Raw genomic sequence first — 15,801 nt, forward strand, 5'->3', positions numbered from 1 at the left:
GGTTTCTTTCAGGTCCAAGTGAAAGGAGCCCCTCAAATATGTCTCTTTATTTATTTATTTTATTTTTTTAATATTGCTGTTTAGAATTAATTTATTTTTATTTCTGTTTTAGTTTTTATTTCCAGTAAATAATTTTAGTGCTTCAACTTATTTCAGTTTATTTCCAAGGCAACATTTCTAAAAAAAAAAAAAAAAAAATACTTATTATTAAAAATAATACAAATGACACAAACACACAATGAAATGTTAAAACTTTAACTAAAATTTAAAATATTATATAAGACACTTCTATCAGTTCTGTTTAGTTCTGTTTGCGGTGCCCTCTGTAGACTACCGTAGGTATTGCGCTTGAATATTGACAATGTTTTGGTGGTTGATGAGTACAGATAAAGAGCAGCTTGTTTGTGTTTTGTATAGACCTGCTTGCATTAAGTCTCTCAGATGCATAAATCAAACATCTTAGGGGAATCTCTGCTTTGTCTCGTCCCGTACCAGATGTTTCCCCCAGCATTAAAGATTCATAAATGATGATTTACGTGCTCCATCACACACCCTAATAGATCAGAGCAGAGTTTGAGACTCAACACATACATGATCTCCAGACATCAATCGATAAAAGCCACTGAAATGTGTGTTTCAGTCAAACTGCTGAAGTTGTGCTGCATTACGTTTGTCAACCGATGGAAGGCCAAAAGAGGAAGAGGAAGAAGCAGACAGTCAGACAGAGAAGAGGAGGAGCACTTGTTAGTTATTTCTCACACCCTCACCCATGAAAAACAGCCCGTGTAGGACATAAGAAAGGAACTGAGATACTCTGAAAGAGAAAATACAGACAGAAAGAGACATAGGGGAGCGTTTTATAGGCCAACCAATGGCTCCTTGGACAAAAACTAGCTCTGAAAGATATGGCGTTGGTGAGTTTGGCCTTTCTTTTGTGTGTGCATGTGATTCACCTGTGCAGGAAAGATTGTTCAAATGTTTTCTGTGTATTTGCGTGTGAGTTTGTGTATATTCCTAGCGCCCCTCGCAGCGGCCATCTATAGTTGATTGAGTTCAGTTCCTATTTCTCAGGAAGTGGACAGAGACGGATCTGTCAAGCGCCTCAGCAGTCACTGGCCTAAACAGATTGCAGCGTTTTATCATTTAGCACTTGTTTTGCTTTAAAATCCTGCAAATATTCAGATTCATGCCACTATGATGGTGCAGTCGTGGAATGCTTGATAGAAATGCACTGAAAAAAAAAAGTGCTTCGTAGCATCTGGTTTATTAAAGTCAAAAATATCACAATGCCGCTGAATCAAACTGAAATAACGTCTTAAGGAACCTCTGCACAGTTTCAGTTTTTACAATCCGAAGGATTTGTTTCTTTAGCCTGTTGAATGCATATGCTTTAAGGTTTCTCAACATTTAATAACACAAGATCAACACTGAATTTTTAGAGGAGACCTGCGTGAAATGAGATCTCTTTGTTGTTTCTCCTACACAGCAATGAGAAGTCAGATGTTTGTCCTGAACAAGGAATCTCACCTCACTAATGTCTCAAAATTAACTCATATTTGCTCAAGTGTGCAATCAAAAATGATAAAATGATCTGAGCTGCTCTCCACATCCAGTTTTATAGCTCTCTACTCTTAATGTAGGACAACTATTGACTCATTTGTGTCAGGGTTATTATCTTTAAAACTAAAACCATTAAAAACTAGTTCTGTCAAATTGATTAATCGCAATTAACCACATCTAACATAAAAATTATTATATATATTAGATGTAATCTATTTAACATCTAACATAAAAGTTTTATACAGAGTGTATATATTAATTTATTGGACAGAACTATTAAAAACATTTTCGTTACTTGAAATAAATAAAACAAAAGAACCTTTAAACTTATTTTATTTTAGCTAGCTGCCAAAGCAACATTTCTCATTTTCATTTAGTTTAACTTGATGTACTAAAATAACTAAAACTGAAATAAAAAAGAATAAAAAAATGTTTAAACAAATTAAAAAAAATATATATAATAAAAATGACAACATTAATTCATATAACAGAGAATACAAAAATGAAATAAAATTATAAATATTAAAAAATAACTTAGATTAGGATCCAATTCTCATTATTAACTAACTATTAACTACTACTTTTGCCTTAATAAACTTGCTTATTAATAGTTAGTAAGGTAGTTGTTAAGTTTAGGTATTGGGTATGATTAAGGGATGTAGAATTTGGTCATGCAGAATAAGGCATTAATATGTGCTTTATAAGTACTAATAAACAGCCAATATCCTAGTAATATGCAAGCTAATAAGCAACTGGTTAATAGTGAGAATTGGACCCTAAACTTAATGTTACCAAAATATATATATATAATAGTATTTAAATTATACACTGATTGTGTCTCTTTTCTTTTAAGGAATTGTAGGAGAAACATCTGAGACAAAGTTGATCCTTAAATGAAACACGTGTGAGAACTGCATTAAGTCTCTTCAAGTCTTTGGTTTATTGTGATCAAGTAACCACCTTTGGGAAGAAATATTTTCGTTTGAAATCCCTTTTAATCACTCGAAGCTCATTTGTGAAGCGTCCAGGAAGAGCAGCAGTAGCATAAGATGGTGACACTAATTAGAGTAACTTTATTTAGAGTTATTTTTAAATGTAGAACTCACACCACCATGCGAGTTATGTTTGTGCTAAACAGTGTTAAAATGAAGGCAAAAGTGGCTTGACTTCTGATTGGCGACGTTAGTGCCTCTGATTCTGTTGTTATACGGTGTAGTGAGCAGTTTTGTTGCTCAAAACTTATGAACTAATTTATTATAAAAAGCTGTCTGCTCATGTAAATGCATATGAATTGCTTTTTTAATGTTATTTAAATTGTAAACATGCTGATGGCGGCGTGTGTCTGTGGGTGTGTGTGTGTGTGTGTGTGTGTGTAGTGGTGCACAGGAAGCTGCTCTGAGAGGAAGTAGGCCAACGATCTCGTACTTGCAGAAATGAAGTCTGTGTGTGTGTGTGTGTAATATGATGTTCTCCATCTCTGCAGATGCAGTTTATCTTTTCCATGTCATTGATGTTGGCTAAAGAATTAAAGTTCAGTATGTGTGTCCTGCAGCGTTTGTGCTCCACACATGAATTGCAGGACTCTTTTCATGCCAGACAAGAAGAAAGCAAAGTAGTTGAGGGCAGTTTAGACGGAGGGAATTATCGTTTGATGTCTTATGGAGGCATTAAATGATCTCATTCTGCTGTTTTCCTGAGCATCACTTGAGAAATAAATCCAAACCGTGACTTCACTTTATGTATTTTCAAATGCATCTGATGAATTTCATGCAATTTCTATTTTCTCTCTTTTCCCTGAAGTTAAGTGGAATTTCACCGCCAAAGCGGAAAAGCAGTTGTCCTTGTCTATCGGGGACACGGTACACATTCAGGAGTCATGTGAAGGTGAGGGATTCTGGGATATTGCATTTACTTTAGCATTTATGCATTTATGCAACAGAACTTTTCCCAGTGATTTACATTGCATGCAAAGTGTACGTTTGATCAGTCCATGCATTCCCTGGGAATCAAACCCATGACTTTGGCGTTACTTGCGTCATGCTCTACTGTTTGAGCTGGGGTTTAAAAGACACTTAATATTCAGTAATTTTATTGATTTGACTGCACTGACACTATCTTATGAGAACATAACTTGAACTGAATTGAGCTGAATAATGACACCGTTGTCTTCTGTAGAGCTGCTTTACAGCAGAAAGTGAATTTGTCTCATATCTGATAAAGTTTGCCTCGTTGATTCTCTTACTCTGTTTTCCTGTGTATTACTGTGAAGCTGCTTTGAAACATTCCATTTTTGAACATTCCATTTTATTATTTTGCAAGCATTATAGGAATGTTACATTTGAATGTTCTCTAAACATTCTGAAACAAGTAGTAACATTTAAAAAATGTTAGACGAGCAAACATTCTATTAACTATATGAGAACAACATAACTTTGTTCATAACTTTGAGAGAACCTTGCCAGAATGTTCTGAGAATGTTCCCTGTTAAGCACTCTATAAATAAAGGTGACTTGACTACAGAAATGTTCTCATAAATCTAAACCACTCTGTTATTTTTCCAGGATGGTATAAAGGTTACGTGATCAAGAACAAAGAGAGAAAAGTGAGTAAATGCATATTTATTTGATAGTGTTTGTTCAAGAGCAGAAAGTTCTCCTCCTGAATATCTGACCTGAACTTCCTCTACGACCTGTTGGCTAATTTATTTTCTTCCTTTGTTTAAGGGAGCATTTCCTGCAAGCTATGTAGTGCTAAAGGAAGTCATTGTTGAAAAGAGAGGGTGAGTATGTTCCATCCATCCATCCATCCATCCATTTATATCATCCATGTCCATCCATCCATCCATCCATCCTCTCTTCTTCTATAGAGATGAGGAGATCATAACTTCTGCTGAGATGCCCCTGGTGAAGGAGGTGACCACCACACTGAGAGAATGGGGCAGCATCTGGAAACAACTCTATTTGGTAAGACGTTTAAATGTGGGTGTGTTAAAAATAAAGGTTCTTTATTGGCATCAATGATACCATGAAGAACCTTTAAAGTCCCCCTGAAATCAAAATGTAAGTTTTTTTTTTTTTTTTTTTTTTTTTTTTTAGCTTTTAGTAAATATGAATTGAATATGGTCATGAATAAGCTGGTGTGTTCCGAAACAATGACAAAATTCACATTTAGGAGATATAAGCATTCAAAATTTAGTCTCTCACTTCCGCTAAAACGAATCATGGATTTTCATGACATTATCACGGACTTCAGCTTTTCATCAAATCTTCTGTCCAATTAAATACTCTCTAGAATCTGAAGTACCGCCCCTCCTACACTATAAACAGACGCTGAAGCTTGCAGCTGAAATCAGTCATTTGTTCACACATTTACTAGTTTCTATAGTGAATGGCACATAGTGCACTATATAGAGGATAGGGATCGATTCAGACAGTGCTTTCCATTGACGCGAATGAAGTCTGTTTTCACGTTAGTCACGTGAACCGCCACAGCGCGAGCACAGTCTGCAGAACCTTTAAAGTCCCCCTGAAATCAAAATGTAAGGTTGTTTTTTTTTTTTTTAGCTTTTAGTAAATATGAATTGAATATGGTCATGAAATCAGTCATTTGTTCACACATTTACTAGTTTCTATAGTGAATGGCACATAGTGCACTATATAGAGGATAGGGATCGATTCAGACAGTGTAGACAGTGCTTTCCATTGACGCGAATGAAGTCCGTTTTCACGTTAGTCACGTGAACCGCCACAGCGCGAGCAGTCTGAAGAACCTTTAAAGTCCCCCTGAAATCAAAATGTAAGTTTTTTTTTTTTTTTTTTTTTAGCTTTTAGTAAATATGAATTGAATATGGTCATGAATAATATGGTCATGTTAAAAAACAGTTATCTGGTCCAGAGACACGAAAGCACAGAGCGGATTGTACCTGTGAGTCAGCTCAGAGTAGACCACAAAACGTTTGGAAACATTTGAATTCTACAAACAATGCTATATTTTAAAGCAATATGGAGAAGAAACAGTTAGAGATTATGAGGAAAATTGGGTTTTACGAGCTCGACCGCTCTGGCCGAGCTGTGATCTAGGTGAAACGCTATTGACTATTTTGAAAAAAGGGGAGGACCTTCTAGGTATATCCCACCCTGTCTACCTGTTTCATTGGAAATTACGTCATCACAGTGAATAAAGCTGCGCGTTCCAAGATTTTGCATTATAAAAAAGATTCTTTTTATTTTTAAAAGATGTTCTTTACACTACACTCTTAAAAAGGGGGTTTTGTAGTGATGCCATAGAAGAACCATTTTGGTTCCCCAAAAGAATCTTTCAGTGAACAGTTCTTAAAAGAACCAATTTTGTTTCTTTTTAAGAACCTTTTTCCACTATAAAAAACCTTTTGTGAAATGGAAAGGTTCTGTGGATGTTATAGGTTCTTCATGGAACCATCGATGCCAATTAAGAACCTTTATTTTTAAGAGTGTAGGGGAAAAATTGTTTACTGAAAGGTTTTTTGTGGAACCATAAATGACTCTTGTATGGCATCGTTGCGAAAACCTCCTTTTGTAACCTCTATTTTAAGAGTATACTTTTTTTGCAGTGTGCATACTGTGTTCAGTATGGGTTTTTGTTCTCTATTGCATGACCTGTCAGAATGTGGTGACATCAATCACAAAGTCAAATGAAATCAGAAGTGACAAAGTTTACAAAGCTTATTCTGATTCCTCAGGAAAATTTTTTTCAAATTTGATAACTTGCCCGAGCACCGATGGTGTGAGGACCCTATTGTAATTGCTCTGCCAGTTATTCTTCTTCTCCGAATGAAGTATGAAATTCGGTAGACAGATTTAACAGCCCAATACCTACAAAAAGCCCTTGGGTGCAAAATCTGTAAACCCAACAGGAAGTGAGATATTTTGAATTTTCTCTGCAAAATTTTGGCAGTTTTTGTCATTTCCACACATTGTTTGGAACTCTTTACACTTTAACGAACTCCTCCTAGAGCTTTAATCAGATCAACATCATATTTGGTCAGTCTAATCTAAAGGCCTTTGAGACGTTAAATTGCGAAGATCTTGAGTTTTCGCTGAAGGACGTGTCCGTGGCAGCCTGAGAAAATTCGATGTTTCGCCATGAAACAGGAAGTTGTAACTTAGGCATACGATGTCCGATCTGCTCCAAACTTCACATGTTTGATAATAGTCCTGGCCTGAAGACACCTACATGACAATATTCAGTTACAGTCAAAGGGCCACCTGTTGGCAGCAGGAAGTGTGGCACATCAAAATGACTTTGCCATATTTCTCCTCTATTTATCCGCTTAAATGAATATCGCCCACTATTCACTGTTTTCCTAAGGCCACCAGGTGGCGGTGAGCCCGGGTGTGAGGGCCCTTTCATCGCTACTTGCAGCTTTAATTATTAGTAAAATTCCATATGTGTATAAATACACAGTTAATTTATTTTACTGATTTATATATTTTCTGTTTTTTTTTTTTTTTTTTTTTTTTTAGTGGTTCATTCCTGTTTAGAATTCTTTAATGTTATATACCTGTCACCAAATAACGTTGTATATAATTTCTCTTGTGTTAAATAATAAAAAAAATTTATTTCCTCTTTAGTTGACCTCAAAATTGGAAAACGTAATACATCAAAATAAAAATACATCCCGTTATGTAAGTAAATGGGCTGTGAATGCCATTCAAGTTGACTTCAGTATCTTTTTTTTTAATTATTTGGTCAGACTGACAGCAGTTAAAACATTTTTACACAAAATTGAATTAGAAATTTAACTAAATAATTTCACTAAATAATTCAATTGAAATTCCAACCATGATAACTGGACACCACTCTCTGAATTATACATAATGCTGTAATAAAGTCATGTGACAAGAGCCGCTCTTCCACCGTCAGGCTGAACGGTTGTAAGAACGGTAAGGAGCGGTTAAGCAACAAGAAAGGTTTGGCTCGACGGTTGAAAAGCGGCTAAGGTTGCATACTGCTGGATGCTTCAAATAAGTCAAACAACCAAAATAATAAGTCCAATACGTGTGCACAACCTGAACTTCTGATCAGTCATTGTCTTTGTTTCCCAGCAGTCCAGTAAGAAGGAGCGTTTCACTCAGGTCCAGAGGCTGATGTGGGATCTAATGGAGTGGCGTTCTCAGCTTCTGTCCGGGACACTGCCGAGTGATGAATTTAAAGAGCTCAAACAGAAAGTCACCTCAAAGATCGACTATGGAAATAAGTACATATTCCAAGTGTCTATTCTATTTGTGTTCATGTCTGTTTATCAGCCAGGGTGTATGTGTGCATTTTTGACCATGGCAGTGCCATTGCATTGTTGGCTTTGGAGGACCAAGCACATATGAAAGTAATCATACAATATTATGGTATCTACAAATGGTACAAACACAGTACCTTTATAACAGATCTGATAAAATGAGGAATAATAGGTCCAGTCGGCTGATTTAATTTCTCTTCAGAGCTTCTGTGATATTGCTCTGGGCTGTTGTTAACATATTAGTTAATTTGTACATTAGCATTAAGGAATTAATTAACTAACCTCAAGGGGATAAAAATGTCTTTCTGACACCTGAACGGTAATGAATTGCTGCAGGGAAAAACCTCCCTCACTGTGGCTCTTTGGTGTATCATGGATTCACCTGATTACAAGTTAATTCTTGCTTTCAGTTATGTCATCATCATGAGATATTTAATAGTGGTAGATGTGAACCGTTGGGAGAAAATCGGATGTGTGTCAATATATTGGATCTGTGCAATAAGTCTTAAAGTGACAGCAGCCTAATAAACCTGCTGCCGCTTGTCAACTAAGCAACATAAAACTAGGGATACTCTCGATTGGCCGCATATCATATTGGCCGATAATCACATTCTATGACTCGATCGGTAGTCACCAAATTTGGCCGATCTCATGAACCGATTGCAATTTAATGATGTAAAACTGTAAAAAGACGCCACCGATGTGCATATAAAAACAGTATACAGATGAGGTTTTTGCGCCATTTTCTGGTTAGTAACTACACAAAACGTTAGTAAACCATAGTAAATCACACATCTTTATTTAGAGCAGGTTGTCTCGATCGAAACGAGCCCACACACAACATAACATGCTGAGTTGATCTTCAAAAAATCCTCATGGAGTGACATTGACATGCTGCTTGGCTAAAGCTATAGGACTTCCAGGATCCGATCGCATTGTGATCACGACGCGGTGTTTTCCAGCGTCATTTGAAAGTTCATCCAATGGAAACTGGTTTAACCAATGGAATTTTTGATAAAAAGGCTACCATTGTTCCAAATGCTATAACCTTTAATTGCGTTGAGATATCAACCCAAAATTTGGCCCAGATGTAGTTGAAATGATTGTGAATGAGCACAAACTTTATTTTATGACCTGTCATATAAACTTTCTAATAGTCATCATGTCATTAATAACAACAACAAAATACTTTTTTCTGGGGTTTTCTCAGTCTTGTAACATAAGAACCTCCAAACATTATACAAATCTATTTTCTTCAAAAATTGAAAGGTTTCCTATCAAATGAGACCATGTACTTGATGATACCTTGTTTTCTTGATGTAAGCCATTGTAAGCCATTACTTTTAAGTATGACACTTAGGGCCAGATTTACTAACAGCTTGTGCCAGCGTAAACTCTCTTTTGGCATTAAAAAACTACTGTCAGGATTTACTAAAGACACGCAGTGAGAAGTTTGCGCTAAAAAAAGCTTGGACACAGATATTTTTGCGGCTGACCTTATTGCATATGCATTTGTAGGAGTTTCCCTTCCAGACTCAAAAAACGTATGATAGGAGAGTATTTGAAAATTATTCAATCAAGGAGATTTACTAAGGTTTACGCTATTCAACTTATTTGCACCATTATTTACCGCCCAAAAAAAGCATGTCTTAAAGGGTTAGTTCACCCAAAAATGAAATTTATGTCATTAATTACTCACCCTCATGTCGTAAGACCTTCGTTCATCTTCAGAACACAAATGAAGATATTTTTGATGAAATCTGAGGGTATCTGATCCACACATAGGCAGCAATGTCATTGCACCTTTTGATGTCCAGAAAGGTTGTTGAAAACACGGTTAAAATAGTCAACGTGAATACAGTGGTTCAACCGTAATATAATGAAGCGACGAGAATACTTTTTGTGTGCAAAAATAACGACTTTATTCAACAATTTGAACCGCTGTCATACGTAGTGAACTCAGTGCAGGCTTCCTTGTTTACGTCCGAATGCCGGATCATTATTGGCCTGTGTCAGCATCACATGTATGCGTCGTGCTGCTCACGTGTTCAGCTTCGGCCAATACTGAGTTGGCGTTCAGACATAAACAAGGAAGCCTGCACTGAGTTTACTACGTATGACAACCGTTCAAATTGTTGAATAAAGTCGTTATTTTTGTTTTGTTTTTGCGCACAAAAAGTATTCTTGTTGCTTCATAACATTAAGATTGAACCACTGTAGTCACATTGACTATGTTTTCAACTACCTTTCTGGACGTCAAAAGGTGCAGTGATGTTGCTGCTTATGTGTGGATCAGATACTCTCTGATTTCATTAAAAATATCTTAATTTGTGTTCCGGAGATAAACGAAGGTCTTACAGGTGTGGAACGACATGACGGTGAGTAATTAATGACAGAAATTTCATTTTTGGGTGAACTAACCCTTTAAACTAGACGCTAATTCTTGGTAGATTGTGTTGGTCATTATGGAAATGAAACAGCTGTGTCTCTGTTCTTTAATTTGCATGTCATCAGTAGATCATGCGCAGAACTTTCCTCTCCCATCTGCACTTTTTTTTTTAAAATTGTGCTCTTACGCTATTTTTCCCTGTTCAGTAAATCTGGCCCATAGATGTGAAATTAAATGCCTTCAGGGTGTAAGGGGTTAACAGTGACAGCCAACAGATAGTTTACATATCACTTATATACAGCTTGAATGATCAGGATTGGAACTGGTGATGATGTTGACAAGAAATTAATAGTCGTATCGGCTGCAAAAATCCTGAACGGAGCATCCCTAAATAAAACAAAGAGAGAATCACTCACTGCTCTTGACTGAATAACTTTTGTGCTTAAATAGGGATTTATATTCAGTTCATATAGTGAAGATTAAAGCATTTATGTAAAACATAAAGCACAAATTTAATTTCAATATTTGTCTTATTGTATTTATTTGTGATATTGCTTGTAATTAGTTTCTTTGTTATTATTCTATTAGTGACTGTTGTTTTCAGTAAATAATAAAATTAAATATAGATCTGAAAACATAATCCTAAACTAAACAAAATGTAGATGAAAAACATATCAAAACGCAAAAAACGTGTGTGAATCCATGCCAGTGATATGCTGGACTGTTTCTGTCTGTGATGTTCAAGAACGAGTCTTAATAAAACGAAGGATATCTCCTCTGTGGTGCATCATGGGAACACAGCATTTCACAGAGCTCTGGGCAAGAACACATCTGTCAGATTATTTCAAGGACCTGTGTGTGTGCTGAATAATCATGTAGATGACACGTGTGAGCGAGTACAAACACTTGAGTCCAATCAATCGTTATTCTGCCTGCAGGATCTTGGAGCTGGATGTGGTGGTTCGAGACGCTGATGGGAATATTCTCAACCCCGAGCGAGCCAGCGTGATCAGCCTCTTCCGAGCACACGAGGACGCTACGGCCAAGATCACAGAGAGAATTAAAGAAGAACAGGTTCTCATTTTCCTTTCGTTTAATGGTTTACAGACGAACCCTGAGAGTGAAACCTCAAAGAGCTTCTCACATGTTCAAGCATCATGGCGCGAGTCTGTAGATTTAATGAGACATTTTTAGATGTTCAAGGACAGCTGAACAAACTAAAGCAATGAGCTCCCTCGGCTCTACCTTCCTTCGGTCAAAGTCTGCTGTGAATTCACAGTGAATGTAGAGGATCCTCCTGTAACCCCACTGGAGTAACTTAATGACCTTAACTGAGGTGGATCGAACTGAACATCTTCCAGAACCCCGTAGCAACTGCATAATAATGACCTAGCAACCATTTAGCAATGCCTTTGCCACCCCAGCACCCTAGAAACTGTGTAAATACTGCCTTAGCAACCATTTAGCAGATCCCTTGCAACCACCCAGACACCCTAGGAACCACATAATGCCTTAGCAGCCAATTGGCAACATCTTTGCAACCACCCCAACACCCTATAAACTGCATAAATAATGCCCTAGCAACCACCCAGACATCCTAGACACCCCTTAGCAATGCTTTGGCAACCACCCAGAACACCCTAACAATCACCCAGACTCCCTAACAACACCTTCACAACCACCGAGAACAGCCTAGCGATCACACAGAAACTCTATGCCTTAGCAACCACTTGACAACACCTTCACAATTACCTAGATACACTAGCAACCACACAGACACCCTAGAAACTGCATAATAATGCCCTAGCAACCACCCAGACATCCTAGACACCCCTTAGCAATGCTTTGGCAACAGCCTAGCAATCACCCAGACTCCCTAACAACACCTTCACAACCACCCAGAACAGCCTAGTGATCACCCGGGCACCCTAGTAACTCCATAATAATGTCCTAACAACCACTTGACAACACCTTCACAACCACCCAGAAAAGCCTAGTGATCACCCGGGCACCCTAGTAACTCCATAATAATGTCCTAACAACCACTTGACAACACCTTCACAACCATCCAGAACAGCCTAGCGATCACCCTGGCACCCTAGCAACTCCATAATGTCATAGTAACCGCTTGACAACACCTTCACAATTGCCTAGATACGCTAGCAACCACACAGACACCCTAGAAACTGCATAATAATGTCCTAGCAACCACTTAGCAAGACCTTCACAACCACCCAGAACAGCCTAGTGATCACCGAGACACCCTAGTAACTCCATAATAATGTCCTAACAACCACTTGACAACACCTTCACAACCACTCTGTTCTGTTGTTCTCGGTGCAGTCCAACGTTCAAATGGATCATTCCGGAGTGTCCGCACGGATCCAGTCTTCTCCCACACACAGCCTCTATGTGTTTGTGCGTAACTTCGTGTGTCGAATCGGGGAGGATTCTGAGCTCTTCATGTCTCTGTATGACCCCAACAAACAGACAAACATCAGGTGCGTCTCACTGACACACTCTTTAATAATTATGATTCGAACTGGTGTTTGTCATTAACACACACACACACTCTCTCTCTCTGCAGTGAGAATTATCTGGTCAGGTGGGGAGATAAAGGTCTGCCGAAGGACATTGAGATGCTCAACAGTCTGAAGGTGGTCTTTACAGTAAGTCGCATACAGAGGTCACTTTCTGCCACATCAGAAAAAAAACATGCTTTGGTAAATTATAATTGTTACATTAAAAAGTTGAAATTATGAAATAAAAAGTCAAATTATGAGATATACAGTCCAAATTATGACATTATAATTGGTGTTATGTTATAAATTAGATTTTTAGTCATACATTTGACGTTTTGTCATAGTTGACTTTTTAATCACATAATTTTGATTTTTTCCTCATAATTATGACTTTTTATGTAGTAATTTTGACTTTTTATTCTCTATTTTGACTTTTTTCCTCACAATTGACTCATAAATTATACTCATAAATGTGACTTTTTATGCCATAATTATGTATCTAATAATTATGACTTTTTAATGTCATAAATTAAAAATTTTCTGTCAGAAATTTGACTTATGTTATAGTTAACTTTTCAATCTCATAGTTTTAACTTTTTCCTTATGATTATGACTTTTTATGTAATGACTTTTTAATCTCAATTTTTACGTTTTTTCTCCAAATTATAACTAATAAATTATACTTACAAATGTGACTTTTTTATGCCATAATTATGACTTATCTCATAATTTAGAATTTTTATTGTCATATTTTTTTTTTCTGTTATAAATTTTGACTCTTTATGTCACGGTTGACTTTCCTCATAATTATGACTTTTTATGTAATTACATTTTAATCTCAAATTTGACATTTTTTTCCCCTCCAAATTATGACTAATAAATTATACTCATAAATTTCATTTTTTTGCCATAATTATGACTTATCTCATAATTTTTATATTTACTTTTTAAGATTTTTTTTTTTCCTCAGTGACTTTTTAATCTCATAATTTGACTTCTTTTTTCATAATCATAAATGTGACTTTTAATGTCATAACATTGACTTCCAATGCCATAATGATGACTTTTTATGTCATAATTGACGTTTTGTGTCATACTGTAATTTCTACTTTTCATTTCATAATTATGACCTTTTATGACTATGATGATTTACATAATTATGATGGAATTAGTCTTTCATAAAGTACCAATAATATTACAAATAAATGTTTATTTTGTTACGGTAGAGATTTTTTGATGTCCTAAAGATTGAAAGAGTCTGTTTCTCTCTGTAAAGGATCTGGGGAATAAAGACCTGAACCGAGAGAAGATCTATCTGATTTGTCAGATTGTGCGTGTGGGCCGTATGGATCTGAAAGATGCTCCTCATAAGAAATGGACGATGGGCCTGCGGAGGCCGTTTGGTGTGGCGGGTAAATATCAGGGGAAATGTTCTCATTTGATCTGCATTTGGCATAGAGACTCATGGCTGATATATATCTGTGCTTACTGGCAGTGATGGACATCAGTGATATCATCAAAGGAAAGACAGAATGTGACGAAGAGAAGCAGTATTTCATTCCATTTCATCCGTAAGTTTCTTCTTGTCTCCTGTTCACCCCTGTCAGACAGGAATAGTTCACCCAAGTGTGGAAGTTCTCTCATCGTTTGCTCACCCTAACATTGTTGTTTTAATTTAATTTTGATTGATTTTGATATCAATTTTCACAGTTTTCTTTTTCTGTGAATCACAGCACAGTTGATTCAAATGCATCTGTCATAGTTTGAGACCTGATTTCAGTCCTTTAATATACAGTACCAGATCATGTCCATTCAAATATGAATACATTTGTACTGTTATATTTTTATATTTTAAATTACATTTTCTATTCTTGATTAACTTATTGTTTACATTTACATGTTGCTGTTGTCATCATTATCGAAAGTATATTGGATAAAACCAACTTTAAGTCAAGTCATAGACCAGTAGTTCATGTCCATTTAAATGATATTTACAATACATTTTGTTTATTAAAAAATTACATAATTGTGACTTTTTATGTTATATTTAAGTCAATATGACATTAAAAGTCATATATATATATATATATATATATATATGTGTGTGTGTGTCAATGCACACATTTGTATGTAAATATTTCTTTACATTTATTAATGTACATTTACTAATGCAAATTTACAGTGATGTTATTATTGAAAGTAATTAGTGTTATTATTATGTTTCTCTATTCTTGTGTTCTTATGTCTGTGTGTGTTTTCTTATGTTCTTGTGTTTGTGTGTGTTTGTAGGGTCTTAGCTGAGAATGACTTTCTGCACACTCTTCTAAACAAGGTGACGACGTCTCGAGGTGACAGCGGAGGTCAAGGTACGACTCACTGTGGTTATCTCTGCTCAAATGACAGCACAACACCATTCCCTCAGCTAATGCTTTAATACTCATAAATAATCCCATTTACACACACACACACACACACACACACACACACACACACACACACACACACACACACACAATAGCAGCAGAACAGAGTGATTGAGCTGTGAGAGAGAGCTTCAGGACTTTTTAGTCATTAACACAGACATTAGAGAATGAGACGAGGAGGAAAGGACAGTGGAGAGATGAAAAAAACAGCCTAACACTTAATTAATGACGCTATTTTACTCCATCCACCACCTGAAGTCATCAGTGTTGAGTGTATTCAATGCATTACTAAGTAATTAATTACTGTAATTTAATTACTTTTCTCTTGAAAAAGTAAAGTAAGGGATTACTCTTAAAGGATTAGTTCACTTTGAAATGAAAATTAGCCCAAGCTTTACTCACCCTCAAGCCATCCTAGGTGTATATGACTTTATTCTTTCTGATGAACATAATCGCAGAAATATTAATAAATATCCTGATGCATCCGAGCTATAATGGCAGTGATAGGGATCAATGAGTATGAGCTAAAGAAAGTGCTTCCATCCACATCCATCCATCATAAACATGTGCACCACACAGCGCCGGAAGGTTAATAAAGGCCTTCTGAAGCGAAATATCCATATTTATACAAGTTAT

General features: G+C 36.3%; 1 protein-coding gene across 3 annotated transcripts in view; it reads left to right on the plus strand.

Annotated features, from left to right (window-relative positions):
- The first annotated feature begins 714 nt into the window (after positions 1-714).
- LOC127525738 (dedicator of cytokinesis protein 2) overlaps positions 715-15,801 on the plus strand; it is a 119,718-nt gene continuing 104,631 nt past the window's right edge. For 2 of the 3 annotated variants that reach the window (XM_051918534.1, XM_051918531.1), the window contains exons 1-13: positions 715-914; positions 3,361-3,444; positions 4,122-4,162; positions 4,284-4,339; positions 4,427-4,523; positions 7,170-7,223; positions 7,644-7,795; positions 11,159-11,294; positions 12,564-12,721; positions 12,808-12,889; positions 14,019-14,154; positions 14,238-14,313; positions 15,032-15,108. In XM_051918534.1, coding sequence (XP_051774494.1) covers positions 872-914; positions 3,361-3,444; positions 4,122-4,162; positions 4,284-4,339; positions 4,427-4,523; positions 7,170-7,223; positions 7,644-7,795; positions 11,159-11,294; positions 12,564-12,721; positions 12,808-12,889; positions 14,019-14,154; positions 14,238-14,313; positions 15,032-15,108 — 1,192 coding nt within the window. In that variant the 5' untranslated portion in view covers positions 715-871. The remainder of the gene's footprint in view (positions 915-3,360; positions 3,445-4,121; positions 4,163-4,283; positions 4,340-4,426; positions 4,524-7,169; positions 7,224-7,643; positions 7,796-11,158; positions 11,295-12,563; positions 12,722-12,807; positions 12,890-14,018; positions 14,155-14,237; positions 14,314-15,031; positions 15,109-15,801) is intronic. The other variant, XM_051918533.1, reaches the window with a different exon arrangement.

The sequence above is a fragment of the Ctenopharyngodon idella genome, chromosome 14, assembly GCF_019924925.1.
Source record: "Ctenopharyngodon idella isolate HZGC_01 chromosome 14, HZGC01, whole genome shotgun sequence".
Classification (NCBI taxonomy): Eukaryota; Metazoa; Chordata; class Actinopteri; order Cypriniformes; family Xenocyprididae; genus Ctenopharyngodon; species Ctenopharyngodon idella.